At 52.0% G+C, this 21,193-nt stretch overlaps 1 protein-coding gene and 1 long non-coding RNA gene across 3 annotated transcripts; both read left to right on the top strand.

Moving 5' to 3' along the window:
* The first annotated feature begins 1,667 nt into the window (after nucleotides 1-1,667).
* Nucleotides 1,668-5,464, top strand: LOC119846959. The gene is made up of 3 exons (XR_005290038.2): nucleotides 1,668-1,752; nucleotides 4,737-4,816; nucleotides 4,966-5,464. It is a non-coding gene; the product is annotated as an uncharacterized LOC119846959 (long non-coding RNA).
* A 1,182-nt stretch (nucleotides 5,465-6,646) lies between these two features.
* LOC119847443 lies at nucleotides 6,647-12,840 on the top strand. 2 transcript variants are annotated; one of them, XM_043501196.1, is made up of 5 exons: nucleotides 6,647-6,775; nucleotides 7,196-7,317; nucleotides 10,042-10,708; nucleotides 11,744-11,988; nucleotides 12,403-12,840. In XM_043501196.1, the coding sequence occupies exons 1-5, from the start codon at nucleotides 6,764-6,766 to the stop codon at nucleotides 12,566-12,568; spliced, it is 1,212 nt and encodes a 403-aa protein (XP_043357131.1). In that variant the 5' UTR covers nucleotides 6,647-6,763; the 3' UTR covers nucleotides 12,569-12,840. The 2 variants fall into 2 exon arrangements, with proteins under 2 accessions (XP_043357131.1, XP_043357130.1); XM_043501195.1 differs by having other exon boundaries at nucleotides 11,744-12,840.
* Nucleotides 12,841-21,193: the final 8,353 nt, after the last annotated feature.

Genomic DNA, 21,193 nt, shown 5'->3' with positions numbered 1-21,193 from the left:
TTACATTTTTTTGTTTATTTCTTGGCTTTTATGCTTCATATGCGGTGTTGAAATTCAGGACGCCGGTTCAGTCACTACAACAATGGGCTGAGGTGGAGTGTATTGGTTGTCCGACATTATGGCATTTATTTGCTGCTGTATTTCTTACATTTCACGCTTGTGAAAATATAGTGTTTTTCCAATTTGGTGAAGTTATTTTATAATCATGTCCATTGTAGGACTAGGGGTTGATCAGTTGGGCTTCTCAGACGGAAATGATAACAATTCATGTCAGGCACTAATTGTTTCCTGCTTGTGGTTGGTGAAGATGGATAGGAGTGTCATGTTTCTAGGGTTATACTAACTGGGATTTTGAAGTTCATGCATCCGATGAAGTGAGCTGTAGCTCACGAAAGCTTATGTTCAAATAAATTTGTTAGTCTCTAAGGTGCCACAAGTACTCCTTTTCTTTTTGCAAAGTTGGGGATGTCGTGGTAAGGCCCCTTTTTGGTCTGATTTGATTTTAATATTATTTAACCCTCTTGGACTAGATGATTGACCTTGTGTCTCAGTGTGTGAGCCTTCTACTTTCACTACTGCTTTATCAGAGGCTTCTTGAACAGTTGCTATAGGAGGAGGATTTCTTTTGGGATTTTTATTGGGTTTGAATATAACTCTAAGCGTTAGATAATAAATCCAGCACTTCTGGAAGAGTGCTTCCAGGGTTAACATGCATTATTACTTTACCCTGAACTGCTGTTAATTCTTTGTTAAAGAATCGTTAACAAACTAATTAATACATTGTGGGTTTGTTTCCTGGCCAGGCATTTCATTAGAGAGCCAAGCTGGTGAAAGTCTACTGTGAAATGTTTGTGGTGACTCGCCTTCCCATTGCTTCATCTTTGCTACCAAAGTCACCCCTGCCTGGCTTGGGGGCATGTTTCTTTTTAACAACCCTACAGTGTCTTTAAATGACTTGTCTTATTTTGAAACTTTGGGGGCAGTGTATTTCATAAAGCCCTGTCTGCAGTTAACTGTAAAATCTTAACCTTGTCTTCTTCATTCAACTAAAACAATTTTACTACAGGTTTCAGAGTAGCAGCCGTGTTAGTCTATATCCATAGAAAGAACAGGAGTACTTGTGGCACCTTAGAGACTAACAAATTAATTTGAGCATAAGCTTTCGTGGGCTACAGCCCACTTCATTGGTTTTTACTACAGTCTCTAAATGTACTGGAAATGGCCCACCTTGATTATCACTACAAAAGGTTTTCTCCCCCACCCCAGTTGGTAATAGCTCATCTTAAGTGATCACTCTCCTTACAGTGTGTATGATAACACCCATTGTTTCATGTTCTCTGTGTATATAAATCTCCCCACTGTATTTTGCACTGAATGCATCCGATGAAGTGAGCTGTAGCTCATGAAAGCTTATGCTCAAATAAATTTGTTAGTCTCTAAGGTGCCACAAGTACTCCTTTTCTTTTTGCGAATACAGACTAACTCGGCTGCTACTCTGAAACCGATAAATGTACTGTGTGAGCAGCCACCAGATTTCCCTTTTTTTTTGCTCCACCGTTTTTACATCTTCTAAGGTTTTTATACTTATTACTATGGTGAGTGGAGAGACATGATTACTGGGTTCTATAGATTCCACATTAGAAATTGATTCTTTTTTCTCTTTTACAGTTGCATTGGGGCGTCTGGGTTCTTCTTCCTCTAGAGCAACTGGTATCTCCCAAGCTTGGGCAACTTTTACCATGCACAATTTAGGTAGGGAATTTTGCTGAAACCTTTTACATTTTCGTTTGGCTGGGGTAGGTGCCTGCACCTTAGGGAAGTCCAGCCCTGGCATGGGTTTCTGTGGAGGCCCTGGCTTGGGTGCTAAAGTGTCTTGGGGTACAATGGGTGTTAGATTTAAAATGAATTATGCCATTTGTTCTTTTTATTATGGCTTCTGACTTGATTGGCTTAGAGATAGTAAAATGACTTTTAGATTGCAAAGACTTTTGTCTTTCTTAAGAGATACTGATAAACAGAATTTCATCCTTACAGGCTTTTACAGCAACTTCTATAGTTCCCTGAGTTTCTTGCAGTAAACAACCCCATTGTGGATAGGCTTCCAAGATATTTGACTTACCCATTTTTTGTTCTTTTCTTCCCCTCTTTCACGATAGATACGAATTGCCGTTAGCTTCATTTTCTGGTTTAATCCTTTAATACTTAAGTTTTGATCAAAACTTTCACTATCACTGTGACTTGCTTTTTTTTTCACTAACAGCTTTTTCAGATTCTCCACTCCCCCTCTCCCCCCAAATTTTTTGCAACTGTGTTTGCGTTTGATACTTTCTCTATTCCTAAGTTTCCTGTTGCTCTTCCTGTCTGATTTTAGCTTTCAGTCTGCTTGAAAAATAAGAATATAGCAATAGGGCTACATTACAGACCACCTGACCCGGATGGTGATAGTGACTCTGAAACACTCAGGGAGATTAGAAAGGCTATTAAAATAAGAAAACTCAATAATAATAATGGAGGATTTCAACTATCCCTGTATTGACTGGGTACATATCACCTCAGGAAGGGATGCTGAGATAAAGTTTCTTGACACCTTAAATGACTGCTTCTTGGAGCAGCTAGTCCTGGAATCCACCAGAGGAGAGGCAATTCTTGCATCTATATAAATCCATGGTATGACCACACCTTGAATACTGCGTGCAGTTGTGGTTGCCCCATCTCAAAAAAGATATATTGGAATTGGAAAAGGTTCAGAAAAGGGCAACAAAAATGATTAGGGGTATGGAACGGCTTCCGTATGAAGCGAGATTAATAAACCTGGGACTTTTCAGCTTGAAAAAGAGGCGGCTAAAGGGGGGATATAATAGAGGTCTATAAAATCATGAGTGATAGAGAGAAAATAAAGAAGGAAATGTTATTTACTCCTTCTCATAAGGGGCCACCAAAGGAAATTAATAAGTAGCAAGTTTAAAATAAACACAAGAAAGTATTTTTTCACGCAACACACTGTCAACCTCTGGCACTCCTTGCCAGAGGGTGTTCTGAAGGCCAATACTATAACAGGGTTCAAAAGGGAGCTAGATAGATTCATGAAGGATAGGTCCATCAATGGCTATTAGCCAGGATGGGAGGAATGGTGTCCCTGGCCTCTGTTTGCCAGAAGCTGGGATTGGGTGACAGGGCATGGATCACTTGATGATAACCTGTCTGTTCATTCCCTTTGGGGCACCTGTCATTGGTCACTGTCAGAGAACAGAATACTGGGCTGGATGGACCTTTGGTCTGACCCAGCATGGCCGTTCTTATGTTCTTATGTTTTGGTAAGTCGGGGTGAGATTCTACCTCAGCTTGCTGTGGGTTGGTCATTCCCAGATTCCACCGTAGCCACCGGAATATCTTGAATTATATTTACAACATATACACATGACAACTTCATCTCCATGCAATTATCCTCCGCATTTACTTGAGGGATCTGTCCATTTTCACCTTCATTATCTATTACCTGTTGATACATATCCTCCAGAATGTCACAAGTTTGCTTTGGTACCTGCATTTTGTGAGCTAGCTCTGCTATTTTTATTTCTTGCCCAAACAAATGTTCCTGCCCCATGGCTTCTTTTTCCACATCATCGTTTTATAACCAGCCTCTTGCACTTGTTGCTTACTGTAGCTTAAGTCTCTTGCCAAACTGTTCCTTTGATTAAGGATTACAGAATTTACCTCCTTTACCCTACTAAGTTGTTTTTTCAATGTGTAACTAGTCTTCTGCTCTTTTCATAAGGCTTGTTTTGCCTTCTCCAGTTGTTTTACCTTTCTTTTAAATCTTTTCCATACAATATTATATGCTATATATACACAATCCGGGGCTATTTCTTTTACCTTTTAAGCCTTTTTTTGTTTTTTTGTTTACCTTTTCCTTTTCAAAGAGGAAATACAATAAATTTCAGGGATCTCTAGTGGCCCCAAGCACTGCAGTAGCTGGTTTTTAACTAACGTTCCCCCATGGGCTTTAATATAGACTCGCCCAAAGGCCTCCCAGGACCTTTGTGAGTTAGAATTGTTGCAATAAATGCCTGACTGGGTGACTTACTTTGTTCCATATTTCTTTTGGAAAAGTGGCAGACGTCCCTTCCTTGCTCCTAAAATGATTACAGGGATTTTATTTTATTTTTAAATTGAGAAGGGCTTGTGGTGCTTACTTCTCCTTCAGCTGTGTAACAACTGGAGTACATGGAGAGGAGGGGCAGTGACCAAGGCAACCCCACAAAATTTTCCTTGATTCTCCATCGGTGGTGTGGTCCAGAGGAGTTTAAAGTTTGGGGAGCTTATTAACTAATATGGGACGGAGGGCTTGTTGCTTATTATTGACAAATGATGGTGAACTGTCTGACCCACTCTGCCACACCTGATAGGGGGCTTTTACCCATACATGAGTTCAAGGATCCGTTACACAATTGCAATTCCTATTTTCTTCCCCTGAGCTCAGTTTTTACAACATTACACAGACAGACACATATAGAACGCAAGCAGGTTTGAGCAAAAGTAGGAAGTCTCCCGACATGTCTTTTCACCTATATACATAATTTTTTTTCTGAAAACCTTTAATTCTTATTGGGTTTCTGTGTTTACTATGGTTCCACATGTTCTTTATGGTTTCATATGTTTTCTATGGTCCTGGGTTTTGGCACCAAATCTGTAGCCTTTCATTCTCTTTAACGTCAATCACATTTCCCTGGTTTCAGCTCTGGTGGCTATAGTCTCAAGTTCAAGAGAGTTGTCTCTGTTCTAGATCTGGGGCCCATAGGAACACAGGAAACCATAGGTAAGTAACACATACAATTAAAATTACAATCTTTTAGTAGTTTTATTAAAGTTGCCAATAAAATCATAAAAGTTACAGGACATATAATTCCAAATAAAGATATGTGCCATGCACTAATTATAACTATAAACATACTTACATCCTTCTAGATGGTGTTAGAGTCTGTTGGCCTTCTCAAACTCCGTCAGCCCTCGCATGGATTGATTGTCAATATGGGAGTGGTTCCTGCTGGAGTTTCCCAAAGGAAGCTCAATTTGCCTACTTTGGGCACCTTTTTGATACTGGGATTCTGTCTACACTTACATTCTGCACATGTAGATGACAGCATCATCCCTCTCTTTCTTATCGGTCTGTTTTCCCTGGAGACACGAAGGACCCCGAATTCTATAGGCTGGGTAGGTTGATGTACCGCCTTTGTCTTGTGGTTTAAAGCATGTGTTACAAGCACATTTTGTTGTTACAGCATTTTTATGATTTAAATTTAACTTTCCCACTTCTACTTTCTCAACATTACCAGTTTCTGCCTCTTTTCTTAGAATTTTAGGGCATCAGGTCATTTTTAGGTCACCAACTTGTATCCAAGGCCTAAAATAGCTAAGCTAAAGTCTTTCAGCAGGCCTCAGCCTACAGTTTTCTTGTGTTTCAGCTTGTCTGACTTATTATCTAGTTCCTCAAAATATTACTTAATCTTATACTATTATAATCCTATAAATCAATTCTGATTAACATATAATGAGTATATAGAATGTAATCATACCATCACACAATAAATGAATACCAAATTAAAATCATTGGCTACACCTGATAGATGGTCGAGTTCTTTAGTACATAGGCTGGGATTCTCCTTTGCAACCTGGAGCCACCTCCCCTGTTCACAGTCTTTGTTCTCCAGACGTGCTTCCAGGTGTTGAGTTGTGGTGGGGCGAGAGGGCAAAAGTCACGTCCCTTCCTTTATAGGGTCTTCCAGCTTGTTGGAAAGACCTTTTGCTGTGACATGAGTCAAGCTGTGTCCATTGTCTACAGGATCCCTCTGAGAAGCCTTCATTGTACACACGTGATAGTCCTTGGGAGTGTGCATTTCCCTTAATGGGCCATCAGCACTGTCTGGCTTCTTCACTGCTCCCAACCTCACAACATCTTCCAGTGACACACACCGAGGAAAGCTTCATAACTGCCCATACAATGACAGCACAATCAATGCACCAGGACATTATTGTTCAACAGATCAAGCCTTTTAGAATGATACCTCACAAGGCACATTGTGTACACAACATAGACGAATTATATCACCATGGTAAATATGGGGATGGCAGGGTACTGCTTTGGAGCACAGAGGACCACAGCACTAGACATAGGGACAGAGATGTGAGGCACTGGGATGCTCTGAAGCTTTATTGGCCTTGCTCATGAGGAGGAGAATCAGGAACTTCACCCTGTCACCACCAGCATGAGACAAACCAACCCCACCCAGATGGGGAAAATGTTCCAGCCTGGAGTCTGCCTGGCCGGCCTTCACCACCTCCCATCTCCCACTGCTGTGTGCCCTGGCCCTCACCAGGCCCCATCCCTCACCCCCATCTGCCCTGGCCCTCACCACCTCCCATCCCCCTCCCCATCGGCCCCAGTGCCCTCGCCACCTCTCATCCGCCACCATGTCTGTCCTGCCCCTGGCCATCTCCCATCCCGTTCCCCCATCTGCCCCACCCCTCCTGGCTCAGCCCCATGGAGTTTCCTTTCAAGGAAATGTTGAATGAAGTAGCTGAGTCCCACCTCCCCTGCCCCTGGGCTGGTCACGGGGACAGCAGGAGTGAGTACCACCCCTTTGCAGCATGGGAGGGGTGGGGAAGTATGGGGCTATAAGAAGAGGGGCTGGGAGCTGAGAGCCCATCACTGGGGATCTGGTGTGAGCATCTATCAGTGAGTGACGGCACCTCCTGCTCCGGCACCATGGAAACCCTGGTGAGTCCCCCCCCTCCTCCTGCCCCATGGAAACCCTGGTGAATCCCCACTGCCCCTCATCTCCTGCCCCATGGCAATCCCTGTGAGTCCTTCCCGCCTCCTCCTGCCCCATGGAAACCCTGGTGAGGCGTCCCCCCCACCTCCTGCTCCATATAAATCCTGATGAGTCGCCTGGTGAATCCCCACTGCCTCCTCCTGCCCTATGGAATCCCAGGTGAGTCCCCCTTTTCCCCCCCTCCTGGCCCATAGAGCCCCATGGAATACCTGTCTGCCATTCACACCACACCCCATCAATCTCCAGGGGGTTATCCCCTGACTTCTCTCCTGTCTGTGGCACATCAGGGGTTAGGAGATGTGGGTTGGGGGGCTCTGCGTCTGTGCCCAGGCTCGGGGGTGCTGATGCTGTGGGGGTCTGTGCAGGTGCCGGGATGGATGCCCAGAGCTGGACTCCTGCTGCTGCCCCTTCTCCTCTGCTTCAGGCCAGAGACTGTCGAGAGCACCAAACCCGCGGCGCTCAGAGAGATTGTGGATCATGTAGATAAGTGAGTGAGACCCCAGTGGGGCATTTCCCATCTGGCTGTGACCCCTCTGACCTCCTCGGGGGGAAATGGCATTGGTGGCTCAGTGCATGGCAGAGCTGGGAAGAGTGATTCTGAAGTGCAGGGGGAGCTGGGGCTTGGAGCTGGGAGAGTGATTCTGGGGTACAGGGGTATGGGGGTCTCATTACTATTATGAAAAACTGGTTGGAAACTGGAATTCCAATTCCCCCCGAAATTCTGAAATTTCTATTTTCTTTTCAGTCCGAATTAGTACTAAAATTTGAAAACTTCCATGGATTGGGAATTCCAAATTTTGTTTTGGAAAAATTAAAAATAGATTTCAGTTGGACCATATCTGAATATTTCATTTCAGTAAGATCAAAATATTTCCATTTCAGCTTCAGCAACTTGAGTTTCCTGCTATATAATATAATATAATATAATATAATATAATATAATATGAAAGTCCAGATGTTTTCACCTGTATATTATAAACAGCAATATAGAGTCATAGAATCATAGACTTTAAGGTCAGAAGAGACCATTATGATCATCTAGTCTGACCTCCTGCACAACGTAACAAAAGTAAAAAAAAAATAAAGTCATAACCAAATGTTTCAATCTAAACAAATTGTTCTCATCATTTTTCATCCGAAAATTACACAAAATCGATGTATTCACTTGGAACGTTCAGATTTTGTTGAATCAGCCTTTCCCTAAGGAAAATTGTTCTGTCAGAAAAATTTTGAGCAGTAGTAGTCATGTGCTTGCCGTACACTCCCTTTCGAATAAATGAGGACCAGATACCTTGCACCCAAGACTCTTTAAAGAACTGGCCTGTAGGATAAGTGCCCCCCAGTATTATCAGGGTGAGGAGGTTAGATTTGGACATGGGAGGCTGAGCATTAGCATGAATATTCATGATAGTGCTCAGGCCCTCTAATAGGACAAACCACCATGAATCTGGCTTCATTCCCACCCCCTGATCCGGAGGCTGGGGGCTGCAGAAGCGGGAGTGAGGGGCTCAGCTTAGAGAATGAAGGTCTGCAGGGTTAACCCTGCCCCACAGGTGACACCTGTGCTCCCCCAAGCCCATGCTGTGTCCACCCAGAGCAAGATTCTCTCCCAGTAGATGGTAGCTAAGGCGAATGTGCACTGGGCTGGGAACCAGGAGCTCTGCTCCTATGTCTGCTGTCTAGTGCTCATCACAGCCCTTGTTATTCATTTGTTACCTGCACACTCCACCCACCTTTACCCTTCTGTGGGCTCAAGGCATAACCTGGTTAATTTAGGCACCCCCGTGCTTTCCCAGTTCTTAGGGCTCTGGGAGTAATTTTCTCCAGGTTTGTGGGGGCTTTTACCGGTGAAAGAGCCTTGCACAGTCATATCCTTAACCTCTATTTATAAACAGGTACCAAAACAGAATACACAGGGGAAGCAGACGATGCTCACCACTCCTAATAAGGAAGAGGAACTTTTCCTGGTGGCCAGTCAGTGTCAGGTCATCTGGGGCTCCATCCTCTGCATTGAGGGCTGGCAGGGTGCTGAGGGCTGGCAGTGCTGATCTTGGGCTGTGCGTCCAAAGAACTTCCTTCCTTTTGGACCCCAGTTTATACAGTGAAACTTGAGTCCTGCTTAGCTGTACCTTACCCAATGGTAAACTAAAATACTACAAAATTGTGTTTTTCACCAATCCTAGCCCATTACAAAACAATTCTTTACCCAATCAGACCCCGCCAGCTTAGTTGATTTAAATCTTGCAAAATTAGTTATACACCAGACAGAAACAATCAAAGATCCAGACAGAGACCATATAGATAAACAGTAGAGAAGTAGGGGACTATAAGGGCAAAACAATAGAAATATCGATTGAACAATGACAGCTGCTGATAAATGGTTTCTTGCCAGACTGCTGAACGCTGTCAAACAAAGTTTTCTTTAACGATCTTAAGAGCTGGTGATGGTGGGGACTATTAGGACAGAAATGCCTCCTTAACAGCCCAATGTTACATTGTTATTTTATAATGTAGAGGGGATGTGAGGACGTGACTTTCTGTTTCCTGGCTGCTCCCGTTGCTCATTGCCAAAAAAGGCCTCAGACCTTACAAATTCGTGCCCTGTCCTCAGCCAGCCATGAGTCCCCCCAACCCTCCCCAGTCCAGCTGCACAAGGCCAATTCAGGCAGAGGTGGGACGAGAACCCAGCTCTCTAACAGGGCAGACACAGAGCTTTCTACAGGGAATGTGACACATATAGGTGCCATTGTTAGCCTCCCTTTAACCACAGTCCCAGTTCCCTCCCAGAGCAGGGGGGAGAAATGAGGAGCCCCCATCTCCAGTATTCTTCAGCTCACCAGCAAATCGCTGTGTGTCCAGGGGCCAACTGTGTGTCACGTCCCTCTCTTGGGGTGGCTTTGCATAAAAGCTCCGGTTTGCTCCTGGAGCTCAAGCGGTAATGTTCAGCCCTGGGGAGCTGACGGACAAAAGCTCACACTGTGCTAATGATCCCTGGCAACACCTGTGGCAGTTTCTTCTTAAAACCACCCTCCAAGTTTATTTCATTCTCCCAGGGAGCAAACATTCCTTGACCCAGGCTGGAGCTCTGAGAGCCTAGAAGCGGCCAGCGATGGCGTCATGTGCGACCCAACCCAAGTTTGCCACTCAGGGCTGGGGGCAGAGTGTTCAGACCCCGCATCTCCTCACTGCCCTTCGCTTTGCCTTCCCTTAGGGATGGGTTGGCTGTTGAATACGCCTTCGCCGTCAGCCTGGAGAAAGCCACTTGTGAGAACCCATCTGGTCTGGAACAGGTGCTGCCCAGGAAAAAGCTGCGGGACCTGCAGGTGGCCATTAACCAAGAGGGTGGCCTGCAAGACCCAGACAAAGGGAACATTGTGGCTGCCCGAATGAAGAACAGCCACGTGCAGAAGCTCCTGGTCCGGACCTATAACGAGAGAAGCTGCCTGATCTTCTTCACCATCCACTCGCCCTGTGCAGGGACGTGCCAGCTGGGGAAGAGGCCCCACAACATCCTACAGATGGTGAGCGACACCTTCCGCCCCATTGACCACAACTACAAGGCCTTCGTCTTCCGGCAGATCTACCGGCAGGACCAGGACCTGGGTCCCAAAAGCCTGCTGGGGGCCTGGCACCGGCTGCCTGACCTGCCCCTGCTGCGCTGTGACACCAAGGGCTGCAGGGACTGCAGGGGGAACGACCCCAAAACCGACACCAATGCCTGCCTGGACGAGATGCGAGCCATGAGGCAGCCGCTGCACCCACCTGGAAGGGGGCAGGAGAGAGAGCAGGGGGGAGAGGGGAGAGCAGAGGATGTAGAGGAGAGCAGGGGGCACCTTCAGAGGGCTGGGGAGATGGTGGGGCAGGGGGCACCATTGGAGGTTTCGGGGGATGGCAGGGCAGAGGGCGCCCTCATAACATTGGGGGGACAGCCGGACATTGCGCTCCGTCAGAAGCATTGGAAACGTTGGTGTGGGGGGCAACAATGGCAGCAAGGGAAATGGTGTGATGGGTGGCAGAAAGGGAAATGGGGTAGAAGGCGCCGTTGGAGCGTTGGGGAGACGGTGAGACAGGGGGCACCACTGGAGGGTTCAGTGGATGGCAGGGCAGAGGGTGCTGCCGTAACATTGGGGGGACGGCCGGACATTGCGCTCCGTCAGAAGCATTGGAAACGGTGGTGCGGGGGGCAACAATGGCAGCAAGGGAAATGGTGTGATGGGTGGCAGAAAGGGAAATGGGGTAGCAGGCGCCGGTGGAGCGTTGGGGAGACGGTGAGTCAGGGGGCACCACTGGAGGGTTCAGTGGATGGCAGGGCAGAGGGCATTGCCGTAACATTGGGGGGACGGCCGGACATTGCGCTCCGTCAGAAGCATTGGAAACGGTGGTGTGGGGGGCAACAATGGCAGCAAGGGAAATGGTGTGATGGGTGGCAGAAAGGGAAATGGGGTAGCAGGCGCCGTTGGAGCGTTGGGGAGACGGTGAGTCAGGGGGCACCACTGGAGGGTTCAGTGGATGGCAGGGCAGAGGGCGCTGCCGTAACATTGGGGGGACGGCCAGACATTGCGCTCCGTCAGAAGCATTGGAAACGGTGGTGTGGGGGGCAACAATGGCAGCAAGGGAAATGGTGTGATGGGTGGCAGAAAGGGAAATGGGGTAGCAGGCGCCGGTGGAGCGTTGGGGAGACGGTGAGTCAGGGGGCACCACTGGAGGGTTCAGTGGATGGCAGGGCAGAGGGCGCTGCCGTAACATTGGGGGGACGGCCAGACATTGCCCTCCGTCAGAAGCATTGGAAACGGTGGTGTGGGGGGCAACAATGGCAGCAAGGGAAATGGTGTGATGGGTGGCAGAAAGGGAAATGGGGTAGCAGGCGCCGTTGGAGAGTTGGGGAGACGGTGAGGCAGGGAGCACCACTGGAGGGTTCGGTGGATGGCAGGGCAGAGGGCGCTGCCGTAACATTGGGGGGACGGCCGGACATTGCACTCCGTCAGAAGAATTGGAAACGGTGGTGCGGGGGGCAACAATGGCAGCAAGGGAAATGGTGTGATGGGTGGCAGAAAGGGAAATGGGGTAGCAGGCGCCGGTGGAGCGTTGGGGAGACGGTGAGGCAGGGGGCACCACTGGAGGGTTCAGTGGATGGCAGGGCAGAGAGCGCTGCCGTAACATTGGGGGGACGGCCGGACATTGCGCTCCGTCAGAAGCATGGGAAACGGTGGTGCGGGGGGCAACAATGGCAGCAAGGGAAATGGTGTGATGGGTGGCAGAAAGGGAAATGGGGTAGCAGGCGCCGTTGGAGCGTTGGGGAGACGGTGGGGCAGGGGGCACCATTGGAGGGTTCGGTGGATGGCAGGGCAGAGGGCGCTGCCGTAACATTGGGGGGACGGCCGGACATTGCACTCCGTCAGAAGCATTGGAAACGGTGGTGTGGGGGGCAACAATGGCAACAAGGGAAATGGTGTGATGGGTGGCAGAAAGGGAAATGGGGTAGCAGGCGCCGTTGGAGCGTTGGGGAGACGGTGAGGCAGGGGGCACCACTGGAGGGTTCGGTGGATGGCAGAGCAGAGGATGCTGTTGTAACATTGGGGGGACGGCCGGACATTGCGCTCCATCAAAAGCATTGGAGATGGGGAGGCTCGGGGCAACAAGGGCAGCAAGGGAAATGGTGGGGTGGGGGGCAACAAGGGCAGCATGGGAAATGGTGGGGTGGGAGGCAGCGTTGGGGGCGTTGGGGACGGCATGGCTGAGGGTGACGCTGGAGGGTTGGGGAGATGGCGGGCCATGGGGTGCCGTCGGGGGGAGGGGGGATGGAGGGTTAGGAGGCTCCATTGAAGGGGGGGTTACGGGGCCGGGGGCACTGTCAGGGGTTGGGGCTCCCGGCACCGTTAGAGTGTTCGGGGACATGGGTGGTATGCAGGGGATTGGGGGATGGGGTGGGACATTTCTTCTCTCAAGGCCTGTAATTTTGAGGAGTCCCCCCGACCCTGAACGATTAACACCAATAAAGTGTCAGAGCATCTTGGGGCCTGTGTCTCTGTCCATGTGTCTGTCTCCCTCCTCTCCGTCCATGCGTCTGGACTTTACACAGCATGGGAGGCCTCCCTGGCAGTGCCCCCTTCATCGGGCCAGGCCTGGGCCCCCACTTTTTGCCTGGGGCTCCCCCTGAGCCCAGACCCTGGCACAGAGCTCACCCCTTTGGGAGCGAGGCAGGGCAGCCTTTGCCAGACGCCCAGCTCGCTATGGATCACCCTGGCCATCTGCTGCCATCTGCTGGTGATGTGAGGTAGACCCATGAAAAACACGATGGGCAGACCCCAGTTTGCACGTTTCCTGCCAGCCCCCCGCTGGCTGGATCCGACGGGAGGGCAGCTCAGCGGGGGCTGAGAGGGGGTCGGGGCAGATCTGCCCTGTGGGCTCTGGGCGGGTCCATGAGATTGGCTGGCACGTGCCACACCACGAAAACTGCTGGGCAAAGCGCTCTGGTTCCAGCGCTGGGCGCGCGTCCACCTGCAGTGGGACGTGTAGGTGCCCCATCGCCCCACGGGGACCTGCAGCTCCCGGACTGACGGGACGAGGCTCCAGTCAGTGGCTGGAGGCTCTGAGGTGTTGCGCTGGGGGAGGGGGACGGAAACAGGAGGCAGGAAAACCAGTTAGACAGAAGCCAGGGCCTGCCCTGGCTTGGTGAGTCGTACAGGCCTGTTCGTTTCATCAGCTTCTCTCCTTGAGCCAGATTCACCTGCTCGTTAACCAGGCAGGGATCTGCTGACGTGAACAGGTGTGTGACAAAGGCCTCGGCTAGGGTCAGGTGCCTGTCGCTAAAGCCCGAGCTTCATAAGACAATTCAGAGGAGAAGAAACAGGTTTCTGTTCCGGGAAGCCGGCTCTAATCAAACACAAGAGAAACCTGATAAAGCTTTAAAATCTGGGCAATGTGCAGGGAAGGGATTGTAGCCAGGGCTGGTGCAAGGATATTTTGCGCCCTAGGTGAAACTTCCACCCCCCCCCCCCCCGACAACCTCCAAAAACTAGTAAACTTAGCATTATAAACAGCCTGTCAGAACGGGTAAGGGCTCTTGTAATGTTTCTTTCTTACCTTTAAGGCGTTTCAATTGTTTGCCACTGCCTCTGATGGTGTCCCATTCAAAGGCTTACTATTGTGCAAAGCTAAACAATTGAGCCTTGCATTGCATCACCAGCCAGGTTAGGTAGGGTGACAAATCCCCCTTGCCCCAAAGGGCCATTATCTCCTGGTGACTAATTTATGTAAAACAGACTTTTAAGGTGAATACATGATTCCTTCAATATTACCCAGGACACATCTCCCCGCCTGCCCCTGCTGCTGCGGAGGCTGCTGCTGCCCTGGGCTTGGGCCACCCGGCTCCCCCGAAACGGCGCCCGGTTCCTGCTGCTTTTGGCCGGCAGGTGCGGGGCCCCAGCTGAGCCTGGCCCCTTGCGTCTCCCGGTACAGCACCCCCAACCCGCGCCCTCCTGGGCAACCACAGCAGCAGTGGCTGGGAAGCCTGAGAGGAGGAGCGGCCTCCAGGCAAGCGGGGGAGACTCTGAGGTGAAGAGGCTGCTGGCCCTGGGGCGGGCCGAGCGCTGGAGACTGACAGGTACCTGCCCCTAAGCAATAGTGTAAAAAAAATGTTTGGGCACTGCTTTTTGGCGCCCCCAAATCTTGGCGCCCTGGGCGGCTGCCTAGTTCGCCTAGTAGTTACATTGGCCCTGATTGCAGCAATCAGAACGAATTCTATTTAATGGAAAATTACAAGGATCGTTCAATTGCACAATCAGGAAGTGACAGGGAAAGACTTGTGCTTCCCTCCCACCTTCCCATTGCCCACAATGCTGCCCAAAACTCTCCTTTCATGGCCTTCACTGACAGACACCCAAAAACTATCCATCCCCAGCACCACCGAACCTGTAGGGAAGGCAGAACCAACACGGATTTCTACTGGGTCTGGGCACGAGGATGGTGCCAGTGCATGCAGCGTGTGGCTGTGGGATGGGCTGCTGTAATGGAGATATAAGAAGAGGGGTCACTGCTCAGGGGCTGCGTTAGCTGGGCAGTTTGGGGCACATAGTGCACGATCTTCACTCACCTCCCAAAGCGCTCAGGGAAATTGGCTGTGGGCAGGAGCAGCCAGGCCTGCACAGCACCAGCCGATCTGCCCGGGCTCTCCCCTGCCCTCCCGTGTGAGCCAAACCTCACCATCCTGGAGCAGTCTGACGAGGGACACCTGCCCATGGGCTGGCTGCCACCGTGGCCAAAGCTAGGGACTGGACCAGCAATGCCAGACTCCCAGGCTGAGTCTTGTCACAGACTCCCCGGGTCTGTGTGAGGGGCAGGTGGCAGGAGACTGACTACACACCCACGCCGGGGCTTCCACAGGCAAAGCGTGCAACAAACACTTGACGTGTGTGTGTCAGGGATTCACACCGTAACTGACCCAGCGACTGAGTTGTGAAGCACAAACCTGTGTTCAAGGGGGCTTTTCACTGCGTGAATCGCATGAAACCAGAGCATGGCAGTGCCTCGGACCCCAGTCCTGGACCAGGCCCCATCATGCTAGGTGGTGTACAAACCCAGAAGGAAAAGACACTCGGACCCCACATAGATCAGCAGCAGGGTTTCAATCCCTCAGATCCCCAGCTTGTTCTCTGAGCTCCAGGAGCAATTACTAGCCCCTTCCTCAAGCAGCCACTGGCAGGGCCTGCCCACAACATTTTTGTGCCTGAGGTGGGGAGCTCAAATGATGCCCCCACATCCCCTCACTTGGGCCAAAGCTTTGAAACTCTGGGTCCTAGTGGCACCCCCTGCATAGTCTGGCACCTGAGGCGGCTGCCTCAGTTTGCCTCATGGTAAGGCCAGCCCTGGCCACTGGAGATGGACAGGAGCAATGCTGTCTCAGTGGGTTACCCAAGAATTCACTTGTCAGCAGTAACAGGTTGGCACCCAGGAATCCTGGATTCTGGCTTCCCCTCCCACCCCACCCCCCAGGTTCTGGGAGGGGAGTATAGAAATCTAAGACCCCCAACCTGGGTTAGTCATTCTGAAAGACAGGGTAGGGCAGTAAAAGATCAGAGTGACTTCTGCCATCTTAGAGACCTGGGTTTTGGACATTTTTAGCCATTTTTCAGACACCCCATTTTTGACATCAAATTGAAATTTGGCAGCTTCAAACTGAGGTACTAAATTTACCATGATCACTTTAAACTATTTAAAAAAGCCCATGCGCAAGTACCTAAAAATGGTATTCTTGATATCTGCAAATGTCACACACACACACACATAGTCCATCATCACGGGCCAAAAATTACAACACAGGTTTTGTTTTATTAGAACTTACTCAGCAACACAGATATTCATTACCCTTGCCACTGCCCAAACACAAACCAGTTGCACACAACCGTAGTTCTGGTGTAGCTGCGGGAGCGTGCTCTGGGGTGGGGGCAGTGGGTTGGGGGGCAGGCTCTGGCCTGGGGATTCGGGCTATGGGGTGGGGGAACAGTAATGAGGGGTTTGGAGTGTGCGAGGGTGCTCCAGGCTGGGGTAGGGAGTTGGGGTGTGGGAGGGGTTTGGGAGCAGGCTCTGGGTGGCGCTGACTTCAGGGATCTCCAAGGAAGTTGTGACATCTCTCTCTAGCTCCTAGGCGGTGGCACGGCCCTGGGGCTCCATGGGCTGCCGCTATACACAGGCGCTGCCCCCACAGATCCCCTTGGTTGTGGTTCCTGGCCAATGGGAGCTGTGGAGCCAGCGCTTGGGGCAGGGGCAGCTTGCAGAGCCTCCATGGCCGCCCCTGTGCCTAGAGGCCGCACCCTGCAGGGACATGTCGGCTGCTTCCAGTAACTGCATGGAGCCGGGTAAGGAGCCTCCCTGCACCACCAACTGGACTTTTAATGGAGCCACCAGGGTCCCTATTCGACCAGGTGTCCCAGCTGAAAACCAGACACCTGGCATTGAGCAGCCCTAACTGGGAGGCGTGACTCTCAGCTCATGTAGAGGGACCCGTGCTTCTGCGTGTAAACATCATGGCAGCACCAGCTGTGTGGTGGCTGCTTGGCCCAGCCGCCCAAGTAATCGATCACTGTGGTCAGACATCCCCTGTCAACAGACACATCCCCCTCCTACTCTCCCCTGTTGCATCCCCCTCTTCTTCCAGCCCAGGTTATTCCGCATCCCCCCCCTTCCAGAAGAAAAGACTTTCCTGGTTGTCTCAGGTTTTTGGTTTCTAACAAGGGTTTTAGGAGAGAATTTTCCACTCACAGTGACAGGGCTTCCCCCACTCCCAGGCCTGGCCCCACGGTTCAGATCACAAGTTATGAATGGCAGCAGAAGGCCCCTGGGTGGCTCCAGATGTCTCCAGTCCAGAGCAGAGAGGAAACTGAGGCAGGGGTTGAGTAGGGAGGAGTATGTCGATGTATCAGACGACTGTGCACAGTGTCTGTGTGTCTGTGCTGCACCTCCCGGGGGGCTGATGAAGGGGGGCCCCCCTGGGGCTTCCACCTTTCGGTGGAGCTCTGCCAGGGGGGTGTTTAAGTTACAGGAGAGTCTAAGGGGTCACCCCTGGTTGCAGGGGCTGAGCAGGGCACCGTGTCTCTAAGCTGTCAGGGCAGGTGCTAGGCAGAGGATTTGCACCCAGTGTGCCCAGGGACCCCAAGACAGAGCCCGATTCCAGGCTTTGTTCAGACTCCCAGATCCAGCAGCTGGGTCCCCTCACAGCACTCTGGTGAGTGGCCAAGAGGGGGCGCTCGTCTGCCACTCGCTGCCAGGCTAAGGAACCGGGGTACTCACCTGTGGCTCTGGGGTGGCAGGGGGAGAAGCCAGGTCCCTGCTGACACCGGTGTAACCCCCAAGGAGATTACCTAGATTCCTGGGACCCTCTCTGCTCTCCCTGGTAGGGAGGGGGAGCCAAGGCAGACTCAGAGTTTGCCCGGCAAGCAATAGGGAGTGAGAGGCCCTCCCAGGGAGAAGCGATTTTGGAGTCAGTCTGGAGCCAGCAAGGAAAAGGGCTGGACTGGCCGTGTGGGGAGCTGGTGAACCCCAGGCCTGCATGCAGGGTTCCCCCTGAGAACAGGCCTCTAGGGACCTGACAGCAGATCCCTCAGCTGGGTTTTTCCTTCCCCACTGATGATTCCCAGTTGTAGAGTTTGCTGGAAAACTTCCCCAGCCAGGCTGAGTTCGCCCTCCAGCCCCCTCGGTGAGACCAGGCACCACCACATGGTCAGCTCTGCTCTGGCTGCTAGTCCAGGGAAGCTGCCAAAACCTTAACAACGGGTTCCCTCCTCACCCCACAAGGGGGTCGTTGCCCACCCCCGCCCCCCGGAACTCCTGCCCCATCCAACCCCCCTCCCCTGTCCCCTGACTGCCCCCAGAACCGGGCAGAAGGGTCTTGTGGGCCACCATAGTGGGTGCCCACCCCTAAGAGCCACAGGCACCTGCTGGGGGGCGAGGTGGGGAGTCCCGGCGGTGCTTACCTGGGGCAGCTCCCAGGAAACATCCGGCAGGTCCCTCTGGCTCCTAGGGGTGGGGGAGCGTAGCTGGGGCGGGAGCAGGGGGAGCGGCCGCTCCCCCACTGATAACATCAAAAGTGGCGCCTTAGGCGCTGACTCCCTGGGTGCTCTGCGGCTGGAGCACCCTGGGGAAAATTTGGTGGGTGCAGAGCACCCACCGGCAGCTCCCCGCCCCGCGCTCGCCCCCAGCTCACGTCACCTCCACTCCGCCTCCTCCCCTGAACCCATCGCCCCGCTCTGCTTCTCCGCCCCCCCCCACTTCCCGCGAATCAGCTGTTCGGCGGGAAGCCGGGGAGGGCTGAGAAGCAGGCGGCGGCTTCCCGCTCAGGCCCAGGGAGGCGGAGGTGAGCTGGGGCGGGGAGCGATTCCCCTGCGCGCCCCCACCCCCCCGGGTGGCCTGCTGCGGCGGGGGTGGCCCTCCTCGCGCGCCCCCCCCAGCTCGCCTCCGCTCTGCCTCCCTAGGCCTGAGCGCGAAGCCGCCACCTGCTTCTCAGCCCGCCGCGGCTTCCAGCGTGAACAGCTGATTCACGGGAAGCGGGGCGGGGGCACGGAGAAGCCGGGGGGGGGGCGGCGCGTTCAGGGGAGAAGGTGGAGGTGGAGCGGAGGTGAGCTGGGGCCGGGGGTGGGGCGGGGACCTGCCGGTGGGGGCTCTACACCCATCGAATTTTCCCCGTGGGTGCTCCAGCCCTGTAGCACCCATGGAGTCAGCACCTAAGGTGCCACTTTTGGCCGGTTACATTTAGAAGCCCTTTTAGAACCGGTTCTCCCTCGTGGAACAACCGGCTCTAAAAGCTCTAAATTTAACAACCGGTTCTAGCGAACCGGCTCCAGCTCACCGCTGACCTTGAGCCCTGCACCCCTTTGTGGTGGGGGGAAATCCTGGGACCGACGCCGCCTGATTCCTGCCTGAGGAGGATCCCTGCCAGCAGAGAGCAGCCCCTCTGCCGTGACTGAGGAGTCCAGAGTCATCTTCGAACCTGAGGATCATTCATGGAGTTTGCGAGTGCACCATCTTTTAGTTAGTTAGTCAGGGAATTTGTTTTGGGGACCCCCTACTCCCTGAACTGTGTCCTCAAGCCAGGGAGTAAGGGTTTGAGGATTTTATAACCTGCTGCATATTACATCTGTGGAGGGATTTACCACCTTCTCCCACTTGTGAGTTCTTTGGGCTGTACTGAACCCAGTCAGCCACATTGCTAAACCACTGCAAAGAAGAATTTTGTGGTTAGAGGTCATCAAGGGACCCAGCGAAGTACGCGTACCAACGGGACACTGATTTTACATTTGCTACATCAAGTCACGGGTATTTTCAGTGCGGGTATTTTCAGTGTGGGCACCGGTGACCCTAAAAATAGTGTTTTACCCTGTTATGTTGTATTTGTCTCCTGTTTAATATAATTATTGTGTTGAATATATTATATGTGTTTGTGTTATTTCTTGGAAGTCTCCAACTATCTGGCAAGTAAGTGGGGATTACCCTGTAGTTAGAATTTTCCGCCAAAGCTGCCCTGATGACTCTGCCAGGAAGGAGCGAGGAGGGTGGAGGCATGGCCAAATAATTTCATAGGAAAAAAGAAAGAAGATACACCCCTCTGAGTGGGTGGCGGGATCCAAAAGAACCCAGATCTGTAAGTGGATTGGCATTAAAGGAGGTAACCAGGTGTAGAGGGGGCGCTACACAGGCTAGCACCAGCCCGTTAATCAACTTTACTCCATTCAGTTACTGTTTAACCTCAGGCCCGTCTGACTTCTGGAGAGCTCTATCTGGCTGTGGAACTGGTCCAACAAGCCAGAGGGGTTTTACTGCCTGGTTCCTCCCGCTCTGTCCCCCACAAGGGTGAGGGCCCAAAGCCTAGCACTGGCAAGGCGATGTTTGCAGAGCAGGGCAATAGCACAGGTAGAAATCCAGGGCACCCAGCTCAGCCTGCATTCTGGAGAACACTGTCTGCTTGTGGGTCTAGTCCAGAGACAACAGAGAATTGGCTTTTGCCCAGTGAATGCCTGGGGAAATTGCAAGGGCTTTGCTGACTAATTTCGAAAAAAAAACCCAGTGGTCCTGGGCAGCGGCCAGCAGGAGAGATGGGCCCAGGCATGAAGAACGGAGAGGAAGAGGGTGAACTGTTTCTCTCTGTCATGGCCTGGACCAAGCCTGGACCAAGCGTCCTGACCCCAGGATGTGTTGTGTGTTGGAAGGGAGTTTGACCGTGTCTGAGGGGTCTGCCAGGGGGCAATCTCAGACACTACCCTGCCAGGGGCACTTGGTGTCTCAGCAAGACTAGCGTGGGGAGAGCCATCCAGCTGGCACGCATAGGCCATGGCTCCGGAGGGGCTCAGTTGCTGGCCCATCCCCTGTGGAACGAGGGTGTCTGCATGTGAGACTGGCCTAGCCAGGGGCATGCATCTTCTGAGTGGGGCCATGGGGCAGAGACAGACCCCTATTGGTGGGGGTGTTCTGCTCTGGGGGGGCGAAACACCCCCAAAGCCAGAGGCCGTGTTGGGGAGACCGAGGCAGCGGCAGGGAAGCTGCATGTCCTGAACATGGGCAGAACTTGGGTTCACCGAAGTGGGAGCTTGGTGGGATAAAGGGGAGCAAAATCCCAGCTCTGTACTCACTGCTGATCAGGTAATGTCAGCCCGGGGTCTGGCCTGCTGCCGGGAGTCATACGCCCCTTCCCAGCTTCCGCTGGTGTGTGCCACGTCCAGGACCGACCCACTGGAGTTTTTGTCAGACATGTGTGTGATGGGGCTGTCAAGGTGTGCCCTGTTTTGCATGTTTCCTGGGGAGGTGGGGTGCACGGAAGTCTGTTCATTCTGCCTGTCCTGGGCCATCAATGCATCCGCACTGGGGAGAGAAGGCCC

This window comes from Dermochelys coriacea, chromosome 23, assembly GCF_009764565.3.
Source record: "Dermochelys coriacea isolate rDerCor1 chromosome 23, rDerCor1.pri.v4, whole genome shotgun sequence".
NCBI lineage: Eukaryota > Metazoa > Chordata > Testudines > Dermochelyidae > Dermochelys > Dermochelys coriacea.
This window is presented reverse-complemented; position numbering and strand designations above follow the sequence as displayed.